Source organism: Stegostoma tigrinum, chromosome 13 (assembly GCF_030684315.1).
Source record: "Stegostoma tigrinum isolate sSteTig4 chromosome 13, sSteTig4.hap1, whole genome shotgun sequence".
Lineage (NCBI taxonomy): Eukaryota > Metazoa > Chordata > Chondrichthyes > Orectolobiformes > Stegostomatidae > Stegostoma > Stegostoma tigrinum.
Genome location: NC_081366.1, coordinates 25,930,837 through 25,948,287, shown reverse-complemented (window position 1 = coordinate 25,948,287; position 17,451 = coordinate 25,930,837). Strand labels below are relative to the sequence as shown.

Below are 17,451 nucleotides of genomic sequence, written 5' to 3'. Positions count from 1 at the left end.
GTTAAACTGGCAAAGTGTTTCAGACAATAGACAAGATCAGATATCAGACAAAATCAGGTTATGGTCCAACAGGTTTATCTGAAATCACAAGCTTTTGGAGCATAGCCCCTTCATAGGTGAAGTGAGAGAGGAACACACAGACACAGAATTTATAGTCAGAAAAATCAAGGGCAGACAGATCAAAAGATCATACAAATGGTGTGAACGGAGTGTTGAGTAATAAGTCTCTCCAGTAAACAAAAGCTTGTGATTTCAAATAAACCCGTTGGACTATAACCTGGTGTCTTTTGATTTCCGATCTTGTCCAGCCCAATCCAGCAGTGACACTTCCATATCAGACAATACAGAAGCATGGATAAAGTAGGAAGTTTGTAACTTTATGTTGACACAATATTTTTGTTGGCTTTTGGACTCTTGATGATGACATTATTAGCAGAAGATGGATAAGAATGCTTCTCATACAGTTTCTCCTCATACACTTTATCAGCAAATAATGTCATAAAGCCATCCCAAAATTATAAATCGATAAATAATTGTTGCAAAGTATTAGAATTGATCTCATTATTTTCTTACAAATAACTGGGACATTGGTTGCCATGGATAGCGAATTATTACAGGATATATCATGGCTGCTCATTCTACATAAGTACTCAATTTGACAGATATGATTATAATGGAAACATTCCACTCCAAATGCTTTCCTCTATTGCTGTGAACAAATAAAAATGATAGTTGTCTGATCTGTGCCTTGGTGTTACATTTGATCCTGAAATGAGAATCTATCTAACTTCGTATTTATGCCATCCACTAAGACCAACTACTCCCACTTCCTTAACATCACTCGAGTTTCTTGAGTCATGTGATTTGAAGTCTTCCATGAGTTTAAATTTGACACAGGCATTTGAAGGAATGACAAATCAAGAACAATCCTCTGAACTTAGACTGTAAAGTAACACTATTTATTATACTTGCTTGCTAAAAACATGTACAGACTCTAATTTCATAGTTACAATAGTTACTAATTTAGTTTTTTCATATGGTTATGCCCACATGTTCTTAAAACTCTAACATTCTACTCTAGTACCATAGTAGTCACCTTCTAGAGTGTTCTAGCCAGTGTTATTTATGCTCAATAATGACCAGCTCCATTAAATTATCTCAAGATTGATCCAGAGTCCTGAAGTTCTTACATAAATGATTTTATCGCTGTTTCATCTTCTGCTGAAATTATCATTCGTCTTTCTGTTACTTGTAGACCCAACTCTTCCAATGCATACTTGGCCAGTCTCCTTTATTCTAGTCTCCATAAACTTGCAGAAATACAAAACTATGCTCACTGTGAGTAAACACTCAGCAAACCCTTTTTCTCTATTATCTCTTTGCTCATTGACCTAATTTGACTCCCATCCTCATTTTCAAGTTCCTCCCTAACCTTATCCATCCTATTTACAAGGCTACAAGCTCTGGAAAAACTTCTCTGTGCCTCCCCGCCTCACTTCCTCAATAGTCTAATTTAAGGCATTCTCTAAAGCCTGGTTCTTCACCTAAACTTCAGATAATCTGATCTATCATTCCAATATATGGCTTGGTGTCATATTTTGTTTTATAATTTTTTTCTGCAAAGAGCCTTGGGACATTTCAATGTGTTGAGGGTGCAAAGAAAAACAAGCTAAGATTGCTGTTGTAGCACTAAAATGGAAGAAGACATTTCAAAAACCTCTACATTAAGGAGGACACAATGGCACAAGTGTTGAAAAGAAAGGATTAGAGTAGAAGGTAAAAGGTACAATGGATTGAACTGATTTTGATGAAGGGTTTGAGGTGTCCATGTGGAGCAAATAGGCCAAAGGACAGAATCACAAGAGCGCAATAACAATTTATGGTGAAATAGCTTGGTGACCTAAACCATAATTTAGGAGCTCCTATAGACATTGAGGTTTTAATTTTCAACATGTCTTTTTAAAGTTGATCTGATACGGCCAAAATGACTACGCATCTACATCTCATGGCAGTGGAATACCACACATGTCAAAGAAGTTTTGAAGGTAGAAATACACTGCGTACTGAACAGTAATCCATTGTGAGCATTTCACATTGTGAACAATATGGTAAAAACAAGCAGTCTGGGCAAGTGATATATTGGCAATTTCCTCTTTTAAGAATTCATAGGCAGAAGGACCAAAAGCAAGTTTCATCTCTGATCTGTGTGTGTTAGTGACCTGATGACATTGTGTGGCCTTGTTATTGAGAACAGTCGTCATGATACTCTAGGGACATACATTTAAGGTGAAAGCGAGCAAGTTCAAAGGAGACATAGTTTTTTACAGAGAGTTGTAGGAGTCTGGTCTGCACTGCCAGACTGGTGGTGCAGGCTGACATGATAAGGGTGGTTAAGGCACTTTTAGGTAAGCACATGAATATGCATGTTATGGAAGGATATTGACCAAGAGCAGGCAGAAGGGATGGGTTTCTTTTGGTCATGCTCGGCACAACATTGTGGGCTGAAGGGCCTGTTCATGTGCTGTATTGGTCTTATTCTATGTACTATAACTTACTCTTCAGCAGAAGCCTCAGTAGAACAAAGTGAATGAAGTGCTTTTGTTGCCAAAGGATTGCAGAGTACATCTGTAGATTTTGTAGGCTGATAATCGTTTGGAGGGGCTGCATAATTTTGCAAATTCCGGCCCCAGGAATCATGAAGTCTGCCTGATAAAGGGATGGAGTAACCTTGAGCACATTCACTGTCAGGATTGTTGGAAAGTAGATCTTGTGGCTGAGGGCTGCAGTCTTGCTTTTCACCATTAGAACTGCTGAATGGTTCTGATGAAAGTGTCTGTTTAATTATGTGGTTATTCCTTGTTGTTGAATTATAGGGCAGCGGTCTAGTTAGTTGAGATCTTGATGGATAGCCTGAGATGGAACTGGATGGGGGCTGTTTTGTTGAATTGGGCTCCCACATCTTCTTCCTGCCATCAACAATAGGAGATGCCCCATATTTATCTACAATAAGGAGGCAAAACATAATTAATAATTTCATTCAGTTGTAAAATCTCCCAACACTTCTACATACAACTCATAATGTTGAACATAAAAACTGTAATTTTCATTGAAATGAACTCTGGTAATTTAAAAATGAACTGCATTGGATTGCTGTATTTTGAAGGTTTTCAAGTAAATTGCAACCATGATCACTTCATTTCTGTATGAGAGCGAATATAATTATTCTGTAATTGGGAGCTTTTTGAATATTACTTTCTTTGTGCAGCATGAAGTGGGAGAAGGTGGTACAGTGATAACATCTCTGGACTAGTAATCCAGAGGCCCAGGCTAGTGATTTGGGGACATTTGTTGATAACTTACCATAGCAACTGACAGAATTTGAACTCAATTAATGAAACCCAGATATGAAAGCTAATCTCATCAATACTGACCATGACATCATCATTGATTGTCCTAAAAGCCCACCTGGGTCACTAATGTTTTTTAGAGAAGGAAATCTACCATCCTTGCCCAATGTTTTCTACATGTGGCACTAGACCCACACTAATATGGTTAGCCCTTAACTGCCCTTAACCAGCATGCCACTCTGTTCAAGGACAATTAGGGATCAATTACACACTGGACCTAGGGCAGCAGCCTTCTGGAGGGGTCCAACTCGATTTTTCCTTCTTTGATCGCTGCATTGCAGGTCTCTCTGTCGAGTGCTCTGATTCATCGGTTGTCTCACTGGGCTCGCTGGGCCATTTTGGGGTTTATGAACAAGTTCTTGGAGCCTCATTCACCTGATGACTTCCTCTGTTTCTGCTGCAAGACCACTGGGGCCCATTTTGGTAGCAAGACAGAAATTGAGCCCTCGGTTGAGAACTTTGATTGCGTCTGGTTGAAGAGTGTGGTCAGACAAGTTGACGATGGATTTCCTTGTGCGGATACTGGTTGCAATCATGGTACTAGAGGAGGCTCAGCTACAGCTGATGGAGATATGGAAGTTCTCAAGTTTCCTGTTCTTGGTGTGCATGTAGGTGGCCTAGTTCCATTGCCTTGTCTCCCTGGCAGAGTCTTGTAGTTGGTCCACTGTATCCTGAGTGCAAGTTGAGAATATGGTCTCTATCTCAATTTCAAGGTTGCGGATTCTGCTGTAGAGCTGGTGCGCTATGTGACTGAGGAGTGTGTGAGAGGTGTGATGGCAGAGTCTCTCAGTGTAGCCTGTGTTGTAGGTCGACTTGAGTGGGTTAGTGATCTGTAGTACTTTCGAGACCTTCTCTGCTTTTTTGCATCTTTACTGAAACTTGACGTCTGTGTCAATATGCACGGTCTTTTTGGAGATCCTGTCTCTCCTTTGAGCCAGCAGTTTGTGGTGTTGATGGTTACCATGATGAGGAGGAGCCGATGTCAACAGCTGAATAGCAAGTAAAGGGATGACCTATGTTCTGATTAATTGTGACAGAGAGATAATTATATTTAAAAAAAATGGTGCAGGAGAAAAACCAAATGGCTCGAGTAACATGATAGATGTAAGAGTTGCATGTTGACTGTCTAACCAAAGTAATAAGTAATCCAAAACTGTACAAACTAACGAAGGTAGGGAGACTGCACAAATTATCCAGGTGAATGTGTCAAAGTAGGACAGAAAGGAGGATTTTGCCAATACACAATAGTATGGTGGTTTACACGTAGTGTGACATGAACACAGGATCTCGGTTTAGGCTGTCCTTATGGGTACTGACCTTGGCTATCATTTTGCTCAGCAGCTCTGTGTTTTTGTGTATCTCAAAGGCTGCCTTGGAGGACGCTTACCCAGATCAGAGGCCGAGTGTCCTTGCCTGCTGAAGGGTTTCCCCACTGGGAGGGAACATCCCTGCGATGTTCTGGCAATTGTTGCGCAGTGTCCATTCATCTGTTGTTATAGAGTTGGCATGGTCTCACCAATATATCATGCCACGGGGCATCCTTGCCTGCTGCATATGAAATGGTCAAGTCACATGAGTACCTACTGTGTATTGTGTGTGGTGTACCCACGTGTGATGTGATATCCATGTCAACTGTCTGACGAGACTAGCAGAGTTTGCCATGTCAGGGCTGTGTGGTGTTGTGGTCAATATTCTCCTGAAGGCTGGTAGTTAGCTGAGAATGATGATCTGTTTAAGATTTGGAGGTAGTTTGAAGTGGAAGTGTGGGGATGACCTTGGAGAGATGTTCGTTTTCATTGATGACATGTTCAGGGCCATGAAGAATATGGCGCACTTTCGCTGCCATCCAGCACTTCCACATCAGGCAGCTTGTGACAGTTGGAGAGCTCTGAACAGCCAAGCCAGTGCACATAATGCTGTATCATACTGTTCTGCATCAATGCCATGCCTGCAATATATGCCAGCATTTTAAATGGCAAGCACGCTGCATGTGCTTCAAAAAAAATGTGTGAAAGTCAAAGGGGAGCAAACCTTAGGGGAGTGAAGGTACAGCCACTTGTGGTGTATTGCCACAGTCTGACAAGGAGATTGTCTTATTCTAGCCTAGCAGCTTGATAATGGACAGACAGGTATTTGCTCCTACTGGAGACTCTGAAACAGAATCAGAGACGTACTGCATGGAAACAGGCCCTTCGGTTCAACTAGTCCACACTGACCACGTTCCCAAAATAAACTAGTCCCACTTGCCTGAGTTTGGTCCATTATCCTCCAAGTCTTTCCTACTCATGTACTTATCTAAATGTCTTTTAAACGTTGTAACTGTATCTGCATCCATCACTTTCTCTGGCAGTTCATTCCACAGACTAACCATCTATGTGTAAAAACATTGCTCCTCGTGCCCTTTTTAAATGTTTTTCCTCACACCTAAAAAGTATGACCTCTCATTTTAAATTCCCCCATTGTAGGGAAAAGACCTTTGCTATTCACTTTGTCTATGCTCCTTATGATTTTATAACCTCTATGAAGTCACCCCACAACTTCCTATGCTCCAGTGAAAAATTCCTGGGCTATCAGCCTAAATAACTTTGCAGTCCAGGGAATTGGCCATGTTCAGTCTTGCAGGTCAAGTGTACTCAGTCTGTGGATTACAGATAGATCAATCAGTATCTATGGAGACATCAGCCCCAAAAGGGTTGGGCCGTAGCCAGTCTGGGCTGTCTTGCCAAGTGTTACAACTGGTCTCCAGATGAGGGCCCTTATTCGATTCTAAATGTGATAAATATACAGACAGGTTAGAAGTGTGAATTGAGTAAAATGAGAACAGTTAACGAAAATATAGTAATCTATCCCTGGGTTCTGTTAAGTGTGGATCGATGCATATTGTGCTGTTAAGCTGAATGATCATGATAATGCTGACAATTGTCAGACTTGAAACAGTTGATTTCAAGATTTTTGGCTCTGAAACTTAGCTGCAGGGCTTTTGTCTTGTTTCCTTTACAGTGGTGACTTCATTGTCTTGTCAAACTACCAACACACTGGTCAGGATTTGCAGTTGGTTGTTAAACTCATTATTTTAAAGTTCCTAGAAGCATAAAACTGAAACGTCAGCAGTTTGGGACAATGACCACAGGAGATGGGTTGCTGGTGTGAGGAGTGGACAGCCCCTTGTTGTGTCTGTAGCCACACGAGATTATGGTCTATTTTTAATTTTAATTGTATCTCTCTGTTTGAAGGAATGGTTACTATTAGAATTTCCCTTGGTATTTTCATGTGTAATATTCCATGATTCCTCTCAGGGTTTTGCCAGACAGTCACTGAAGAAGGCAACAAGCTTTCCTTTGTGCCATGCATTGGATATTCAAGAGGTGAAATTCCTGGTTGGTAGCTTCTAAAGTGGTGTTTGGCTGGCCTTTAAATTTGGTGCTAGTGACTTGTCTGCCTGAATATGGATGGAAAGCACTCCCACCTCTCTGGATGCATGGTTGCATGACAATCACATCCAAGGCCCTGTGTGCATAACTAATAAGGTGAAGAGTGGAAGATTGTGTGGTGAAAGTCACTCCAAACCATTGCAGACCAGACACTATGAAACTCTCATCAAAATAACCAGCTTTAGGAATATTTCACTGAATATATCTACACACAGTAAATTAGTGGGTAGCATAAATGTGAAATAAGCCCTATGTGGTGCTCATAAGTTAACTGCTTCGAGCAGACAATGTGCTCTAGATCTCTCCCATATATGAACATGCACATACTGACAGTTTATATCTGCCAGACTCTGTGCATTAAGTTCATCAAAAGAAAAGTTAAACAGAAGCAAGACTCGGCTGCAGCGAAACAGGATACTTTAGGTAGTTCCAAAGTTCCTTTGAAAATAATGAAAATCAGGGAACTGTTAACATTTCTCTGCTTAATGTAAACAATGTGTGTTTTTGATTGAATATTTCTTGCCTCCAACCACATGGTAAAGCTGAGAAAAAGAGTTGGTGAACTGGGAAAAAATGTAGTTTATTTTTTTGTCAGGCAGGCTCTGACTATGACATTGTCAATCAACACCAGTCCTAGACACCAAGGCTGAAATGCTGTGGGGAATAGACTCATAATCCCTGGTGTGTCTCTAATGCTGCCTGATATTCACATTTTTAAACAATGACATCTTTCTGAACAGGCACTCTTATTCTCTTATTGCTGAACCACTAATTCCCATCTGAAATGGACAATTACTGTGATAGCAACTTGCAAACAACTCAGTAAAAATGTTTCCCTCTGCCATATCTAGTTCTTGGCTATGCATGCTTTTATGTTTGAAGTGTAATAGAAGACATCTGAGATGAAAGAAGGTAACTCGGACACCTTATTTATGCAAGAACAAAGTAAAGATTGTATGTTTTGCAAATGATTATCTAGCATTCAGTCAAAGCAATGATCAATTTATAGTTACAGATAGAAATTCCTATAAAATTATTTACATAAAGCCTATAATGATATCAATAACAGGTCTGTGACCTATTATAACCATCATAATAAAAGTGATTATTCTTCATTGTCAGTGATAAACGATGCCCCATCAAACGTGAATGGAACAAGCTGGTTTGGTAGCTATAATGAGAGAATACTGAGCCTCTCTGTTAAGAGATCAGAGTTCAAATTCCAGCCATGGTTGACATTTGCTCAAAAGGTGTTCTGCAATCTATATATCATGGCCGAGCAGAAGAAAATACAGGGTGGGGATTGGGGGTGGGAGAGGAGGGAGGAAAAAAAGAATAGAAGGTATGTCTGCACTATTAATATTGAGTATAAATTTCCAACTCAAAGATGAAAATATTCAATTTTAGGAGATATGATATTGAACCGTAATTCTATCTTTGGTCAATGCCCATACGTGCAACAGTAATCAGGTGGAATACAATAGAATGAAATGTCATTTACCTGCTTTCAGTACATTGTAATCATCTTTAAACCTTGATTTATACCAAGTCTTTGGTTCATCTTCAACAAAAACCTGAAACAGATTAGGTTACATTGGTATTTATGTGGATATTATATTGTATAGATATAAAACATAGGAAAGATCTCACTGAGTATGTTATTTATCTTCTGTTATTTTGTTAACTAGTTACAATATTTTACTAATGTATCACTGAAGAATGTGGGGCAGTATAATACTGATGTAATATTTGATAGTAAAAGATAACACAGCACATGAAAGGAGGTATAATGATCACATTGACTAGTTCCTTTTAACAGACCAAGTTCAATTTCTATTCCAGTCAGTTCCAACATAAACAAGACAATGTAATGAATATACGTTATTTATTAAATTCAAGTATTTAAAAAAGATATGTATTTTGCCCTTTTCACATTAAAAAATTGATTCAATCAAGGCAGAATATCAGGTAATATTATGGCATTCAAATTAAACTAATAATTATCTGGCACAGATACACAGGCTAGTCAGCAACTGTGCCAAGCTCTGGAGTAGGGCTGAAACCCAAATGCTTCTTACTCAGAGACATTAGAGCTACTCAGTGGGTTACACCAGCTCTTTCTACATCTCAATGGGACAATTTTAGGGAGAAATATTCTCTCCCAAATCAGTGACAACTGCATTTTAGAATTTTAATTTGCATGGTCAGTTTGGTTGGTTCTGGCATCCATTTACTCTTCTTCTTGGGCTTGCCTAGGGGTCATAGGGAGAGAGTGAGGTGGGGAGGGCATGTTGTGGAATGGTCTATGAGCAATCTGTCTTTTCTACTCCCCTGTTGAACTTGTATATGGTTCCCTCCTCTCAGATATTTTCAAAATCACCTTCGTCCCTCCTTCCAACAAATATAACAATTTTGAACATCTTATAGATAAATAAATCTCTTTGCTCTGTCTCCAACCTCGTATTCCTTTCAAAAAATCATTGGATATCCTTCCTCTTCTGTTCCTATCTGTTCTATCAGCACCACAATGTTTAACATAATCAATGGTATAATTGCAAAGTGACAGTAACCCTAGTCTTCAAGTTTTCAATCTTTGTACAGACATTGACACTATTGTCTGTCAAGCCACTCATCCAGTTTTCACCTTTCTGGGACTGTCCTCACTTGTTTTTATTTTTACTTATCCCATTTTGGTCAGACATTTAGAACAGTGGCTTCTAATCTTATATTGTGCCATTACTGCCAGCCTCTTCCATGGTATCTACTGATAATAACTCAGCATCACGTGACTGATTCCTGCATTGCACAAGACCTGCCCAGTCATTGAGTTAAAATCCAGTCTTGAATCAATCATGATTCCTCCAGATAGACATTTGTAAAATCAAATACCAATCCATAGCTCCTGACACAAACTCAGTATATTTGCGATTGATTCCATTCTCCTCCCTGGTTGCTATATAACTCTGGATCACACTTTTGGCAACTTTGGTAACTCATTCAGAAGAGAGTGGAACTCTCACCCTATAATTTCACCATCATAATAATATTGACAATGGTGCTGACATGTACAAGCACCACTGAAAAGCTTTATGTCTTAATACTCAGTAAGTACCAAGACTCTAAAATTATGCAAAAATGTAATTTATACAATCATGGAAACCAAACAGAAGGAGGCCATTGGCCCTTGAAATCTATGTCAGTTCTTTCAAAGAACAGTCCGATAAGTCACTCTTCCCAATATCCCCACATTTATTCCCTTTTAGGTACTTATTAAGTACATGTTATCGCTTTTAAACTTTTGTCCTCTCATTATCAACCCTTCAGCCATTAGAAACAATTTACCTTTATTTGCTCTGTTTAATCCCTTCAGAATTGTAAATACCTCTATCTAATCGCCTCCTAGCCTGTGTTGCTCTAAGGAGAACAATCAAACCATTATGCAGTCTATTCATATGTTTGCAAATCTTCAACTTCAAAATCTTTTGAATAAATCTATTCAACGCCATCTCCAAGCTTTCACAACTTTCCTAAAGTGTGGTACCTAAATTTGGACACAATCCTCCGGCTAGGGCTGAATCAATGGTTTATAAATGGTTTCTGTGACATAACTTCCTCATGTTTGTTTTATTAACTATGTTTTTTAATTGTTTTGTCACTTTCAAAGATTTTTGCACAAGAACCCTTTGATATCACTTCACATGTCCTTACAGTTTGGATTTTAATAGATCATAGATCATAGATGTTAGAATCTCTACAGTGTGGAAACATGCCCAACAAGTCTACACCGACCCGCAGACCACTCACCCAAACCCATCCCTCTAATCTACACATCCCTGAACACTGTGGGCAATTTAGCATGACCAATCCACCTAGCCTGCACATCTTTGGACTGTGGGAAGAAACCGGCGCACCCGAAGGAAACCCATGCAGACACAGGGAGATTGTGCAAACTCCACACAGACATTTTGTTTATTCCCTCATGGAATGTGGCTTTTGCTACCTGACTCAACACTTATTGCCCATGCCTGTCTGTCCTTTAATAAGTGTTGGTGACATGCCTTCTTGAAGCCCACAGTGCCATTTGAGAGAGAGTTCTAGGATTTTGGCAGAGCGAGACAGAAGCAAGTCAGGATGGTGAGTAGCTTGGAGGAGACCTTGCAATTGGAGGTGTGGCTATGAACTTGCTGTCCTTGGCCTTCTTGTTAGAAGAGGCTGTATGTTTAGAAGGTGCTGTCGAAGGAGACTTGTAAATTTCTGCAGTGCATCTTGTAGATGCTACACATTGCAGCTGCTGAGCATTGGTAGTGGAGGGAATGGATGTCTGCCGATGTGGTGCCAATCAAGCAGTCTTCTTTGTCTTCGGATGATGTCAAGCTTCTTCAATTTTGTTGGAGCTGCACTCATCCAGGCAAGTAGGGAGCATTCCATCACACCCTTGACAATGCAACCACAGGAAATGCTACACTTGCCCCCACACCTCCTCCCTCACCCCTATCCCAGGCCCCAAGATGACTTTCCACATTAAGCAGAGGTTCACCTGCACATCTGCCAATGTGGTATACTGCATCCACTGTACCCGGTGTGGCTTCCTCTACATTGGGGAAACCAAGTGGAGGCTTGGGGACCGCTTTGCAGAACACCTCCGCTCGGTTCGCAATAAACAACTGCACCTCCCAGTCGCAAACCATTTCCACTCCCCCTCCCATTCTTTAGATGACATGTCCATCATGGGCCTCCTGCAGTGCCACAATGATGCCACCCGAAGGTTGCAGGAACAGCAACTCATATTCCGCTTGGGAACCCTGCAGCCCAATGGTATCAATGTGGAATTCACCAGCTTCAAAATCTCCCCTTCCCCCACCGCATTCCAAAACCAGCCCAGTTCATCCCCTCCCCCCACTGCACCACACAACCAGCCCAGCTCTTCCCCTCCACCCACTGCATCCCAAAACCAGTCCAACCTGTCTCTGCCTCCCTAACCTGTTCTTCCTCTCACCCATCCCTTCCTCCCACCCCAAGCCGCACCTCCATCTCCTACCTACTAACCTCATCCCACCTCCTTGACCTGTCCGTCTTCCCTGGACTGACCTATCCCCTCCCTACCTCCCCACCTATACTCTCCTCTCCACCTATCTTCTTTTCTCTCCATCTTCGGTCCGCCTTCCCCTCTCTCCCTATTTATTGCAGAACCCTCACCCCATCCCCCTCTCTGATGAAGGGTCTAGGCCCGAAACGTCAGCTTTTGTGCTCCTGAGACGCTGCTGGGCCTGCTGTGTTCATCCAGCCTCACATTTTATTATCTTGGATTCTCCAGCATCTACAGTTCCCATTTTCACTGATACTTTTTAAAAGTGGACAGGATTTGTCCAGTCAGGAGGGAAGTTATTCACTCCAGGACTCCTAGCCTCTGGCTTGCTTGTGTAGCTATATGGCTAGCCCAGTTCATGTTCTGGCCATTGGTAACCTCCAGGATGCTGATAGAGGGAGACAGTGTTAGAGACTGTATTATGATTCTCTTACTATCTAACTCACAAGCACTCTACTTTTACTATACTGCGTTTCCATTTAGTCATTCATAAAACCTTATTTTGTCATACTTTACTCTTACAAGATAAACAGAATTAATCATCTCTTCCTAGGCTGCCAACCCATTACTGTTTCATTATGCCTTTCAATTCTTATTCGCCCAATGATACAAGCAGTGTTTAGATTGTTCCTGTATCAAAGGCTACCCCTGAATAAGTGTTAATGCTGTAACCTACTCAGAACAATGCCATCCCTACCATCGTGCCTCCATAACTCACGTGAAACTATGGAAAATTTATAACATTAATTAGCTCTTAGTAACAGTCTCTCGGAACCTGAATAGATTGCTGGACATCAAACAGTTTCCTCCACCAGCATGTCCCTACGGTCTGCTGTTTTTTATTTCTTTGAAATTTCCTTATATTACCTATTTCTTAATATTACCTGTTTCTAAAACACTGTACTACCTATCTCTAATGTTTTTAGATTAGATTCCCTACAGTGTGGAAACAGGCCCTTCGGCCCAACAAGTCCACACCGACCTTTGAAGCATCCCGCCGAGACCCATCCCCCTATAACCTACACACCCTTGAACACTATGGGCAACTTAACATGGCCAATTCACCCATCCTGCACATCTTTGGACTGTGGGAGGAAACCGGAGCACCAGGAGGAAACCCACGCAGACACGGGGAGAATGTACAAACTCCACACAGACAGTCGCCCGAGGCTGGAATCGAACCCAGGTCCCTGGCTCTGTGAAGCTGTGGTGCTAATCACTGAGCCACTGTGGCACCCACGTTTATTTAAGACTACCATCTTGTACTAACCTACAGTTTTATACTTTTAAAATACATATTAAATAGCGCCGCCATCCCCTTTAAGAAACTTACCACCAAAACAGCACTTCTGTGAAACTTCATGAATGAATGTTTAGGGACTGTCAAAAGCCAGCAATAGTGGATGACATCTTATGACCCAACTGCAGGAGATCAGTTTAATAACCCCTATACTTTTATTTCTTATACCTATAATTTCTCACTTATTTAGATCATATGGATCTGTTATTTTTACTTAAAGGACTAACACCTCATAATTCTGCAAATTCAGACTAGAAAGACATTCTAATCCCATCACGAGTAATAGCCAGCTTTTAGCAAGTGCTTAAACTATCTCTTGCTTCCCCAAAGGGTACAATAGATACAACTATGTGACATCAATGTGCTAACATTGTAATGCATGTAAAAACTGTGTGTAAAAGAGGCTATTGTAAAATTACACTTTGGATTCCATTGCACCTCGATTTGTGTCCCTGCATTTACTCAATTCAGAGACTACTTTCACCACTCATCAAACTCAATCATTATTGAACATGTTCTCAAAATAGTGATGGTCATACCATACAGTTTCAAGTTGCAACAGTTAGATTTTCTCTTTCTGGATATTGTAATTGCCTGGAACATATACGTGAAATCAACATTACTTGCCCTTTGTCAGCCCAAACCTTGACAGTGTCCAGGTCTTGGACATGGGCTACTTCAGTATTTGAGGAGTCACAATGTATAATTATCGGCAACAATCTTCACTTCATTTGGAGGGACAGTCATTGGTGAAGAAGTTGATGTTGGTTGGGCCTAAGATATTACACAGAGGAACTCCTGTAGAGTTATCCAGGATCTGAGATGGCCAATCTCTTACAACCACAACCACCTTTCTTTGTGTCAAATATGAGTCTAATTAGGAGGAAGTCTTACATCTGAATTCCATCACTCTAGTTTTGCTAGGATCCTTGATGCCATGCTCTATCAAATACAGCCTTGATGTCACCTCTGTATTTCAAGTCTTTTATTCTCATGTGGACATAAGCTGTAATGAGCTCAGGAGCTGAGTGGCCTTCGCAGAGCCCAAACTGAACATCAGGGAGCAGGCTATTGTTAAGTAAGTGCTGCTTGATAGCATTGTTTATGAAGCTTGCCATCATTTTACAGATAATTGAAAGTAATGGGGTGGTAATTGACAGGGTTGGATTTGTCCTCCTTTTTATGTACCTGGGCACTACTCCACATTGTTTACAAATGCCAGCTCCACTAGGAACAGTTTGGCTCAGGGGATGGCAAGTTCTAGAGCACACATTTTTTTTGTCTGTGTTTTTCCTGATGCCATGAGACCTCATGGGATGTGGTTAAAGTTGTTTCAGACAGAATAGGAACTGCAGCTGCTGGAGAATCTGAGATAACAAGGTGTAGAGCTGGATGAGCACAGACAGGCCAAGCAGCATCAGAGGGGCAGGAAGGCTAATGTTTCAGGCCTAGACCCTTCTTCAGATTTCTGAAGAAGCGTCTAGGCCTGAAACATCAGCCTTCCTGCTCCTCTGATGCTGCTTGGCCTGCTGTGTTCATCCAGCACTACACCTTGTTATCTACGGTGATGGGGTTGTTTGGAGCATTGTGTGTGAGGTATGATCCTGATTGTTGTTACTTGACATGTGCGTGAGTCAATTCTCTCAATATTGGCAATCATCCCCAGATGTTAGAAATGATAACATTGCAGGTTTGACAGAGCTGCATTTGCTATTTTTGTTTCCTGTGCCTTAGTTGATGCCGGGCTGTCTATGGAGTTTCATTGCTTTTTTGAGACTGTCTCACAGTTGATATCACTGAATGCTTTGTTGGGCCATTTCAAAGCACAATTAAGAGTCAGTCACATCGTAGGCTAGACCTGATCAGGACAGGAGATTTCCACCCCTAATTGGCATTAGTGAACTGAATGAATTTTTACAACAAACGAGAATGGTTTCATGATCATTAGTGGACATTCAATTTTAGATATTTATTGAATTCAAGTTTGAACCCAGATCCCTATTACATTACTTAGGCCCCTGGAATACGAGTCCATCAACAATATCCAATGCCTCTACTTGTAACTTTGTTTGACTTTTCTCACCATATTGATTGATCAATATGCTTTCCTTTCTTGAATTTCGTCTATCTATTTCTCTGGCAGTTACAAGTGAGCATTAAAACTTGTTTGTCATTTTTAAATCTGCGAGCTGTATAAATTACAGCTCATTAAATTACAATGTCACAGAACCGTGAAGCGATTACTGTGTATTTTCTAATGGATGCGTGTGATTCTAAGTAATTTCTCTATTCCAGTCTGTGCCCATCCCTTTTGTTAAGATGATTGTAAATGACCTGGAACTTTTAACAACTGAACAGAGAGTTTTGCACATCAGGTCCTCTTGATAAAAAGAAAATTTGACACCTTACTGAAGAATTTCCATTACTAGTACCTGCGAAACAAATCAAATAGTTTGTAAAAACACATACTGTGTTGATGGTATCACATTGATCTACATGAATATGTTAATACCACAAAGAATCACAGTGGTTTTGAACTGAGATAATGGGAACAGCATAGAACATAGAACATAGAACAGTACAGCACAGAACAGGCCCTTCAGCCCACAATGTTGTGCCGACCATTGATCCTCATGTATGCACCCTCAAATTTCTGTGACCATATGCATGTCCAGCAGTCTCTTAAATGACCCCAACGACCTTGCTTCCACAACTGCTGCTGGCAACGCATTCCATGCTCTCACAACGCATTCCATGCTTAATGCATAAAAACCCAAAAAGGATGTGTTAACAAGTGGCTAGCAAAAGAAATCAAGGATTTATTTGCATTAAAAGAAAATTCCTGTAAAATGGACAAAAGAAGGTAAACCTGAGGGTTGGGAGCATTTCACAAATCTATAAAAGAGTACCAAGGAAAAGGATAAGAAAGAGAAATTAGAATAAATCAGGAAACTGGCAAGAACCACAAAAACAGACTGTAAATTCTTCGAAAAGCTTGTACAGAGAGGCAGAAAGCAAATATGGATCCATTACAAGCAGAGGCTGGAGAATGCTTTTTAATTAATTCACAGAATGTGGGCATCGCTGGCTAAACCAGCATCCATTGCCCATCCCCAACCGCCCAGAGGGCAGCCCAGAGCCAACCACACCGCTGCGGGCCCGGAGTCCCATGCAGGCCAGACAAGGTAAGGACGGCAGCCCCCCCCCCCCCCAAAGGGCACCAGCGAACCAGAAGGGGCTTTCCTGACAATCAGCAATGGTTTCAGGGTCATCATTAGATTGTCAATTCCAGACTATCATTGAATTCAAATTCTACCTATCTGCTGTGGCAGGTCCCCTGAACATTACCTGGGTCTGTGGACCAACGCTTTATGATGATTCGACTAGGCCACTGCCTACCTGGAATGTAGGAATAAACAACTGACAGAGAAACTCAAAATACTTTGGGTTGAATTTTACCAGAAATTGGGTAAATGCCACAGCAGATGATGGAGAATCGAAGATAACAAAGTGTGGAGCTGGATGAACACAGCAGGCCCAGCAGCATCTCAGGAGCACAAAGCTGATGTTTCGAGCCTAGATCCTTCATCAGAGATGGGGATGGGGAGAGGGTTCTGGAATAAATAGGGAGTAAGGGGGAGGCGGACCGAAGATGGAGAGAAAAGAAGATAGGTGGAGAGAGAGTACAGGTGGGGAGGTAGGGAGGAGATAGGTCAGTCCAGGGAGGACGGACAGGTCAAGGAGGTGGGATGAGGTTAGTAGGTAGGAAATTGAGGTGCGGCTTGGGGTGGGAGGAAGGGATGGATGAGAGGAAGAACAGGTTAGGGAGGCGGGGACAAACTGGGCTGGTTTTGGGGTGCAGTGGGGGGTGGTGACAAGCTGGGCTGGTTTTGGGATGCAGTGGGGGAAGGGGAGATTTTGAAGCTGGTGAAGTCCACGTTGATACCATTGGGCTGCAGGGTTCCCAAGCGGAATATGAGTTGCTGTTCCTGCAACCTTCGGGTGGCACTGCAGGAGGCCCATGATGGACATGTCGTCTAAGGAATGGGAGGGGGAGTTAAAATGATTTGTGACTGGGAGGCGCAGTTGTTTATTACGAACTGAGCGGTAGTGTTCTGCAAAGCGGTCCCCAAGTCTCTGCTTGGTTTCTCCAATGTAGAGGAAGCCACACTGGGTGCAGTGGATACAGTATACTGCATTGTCAGATGTGCAGGTGAACATCTGTTT

At 41.5% G+C, this 17,451-nt stretch overlaps 1 protein-coding gene across 11 annotated transcripts in view; it reads right to left on the bottom strand.

The window, feature by feature from the left end:
* LOC125458562 (sorbin and SH3 domain-containing protein 2-like) overlaps nt 1-17,451 on the bottom strand; it is a 99,521-nt gene that overhangs the window by 48,844 nt on the left and 33,226 nt on the right. For all 11 annotated transcript variants that reach the window (XM_059650619.1, XM_048543952.2, XM_048543959.2 and 8 more), the window contains 2 exons: nt 8,340-8,412; nt 2,556-3,000 (listed from right to left, as the gene is read on the bottom strand). In XM_059650619.1, coding sequence (XP_059506602.1) covers nt 2,556-3,000; nt 8,340-8,412 — 518 coding nt within the window. The remainder of the gene's footprint in view (nt 1-2,555; nt 3,001-8,339; nt 8,413-17,451) is intronic.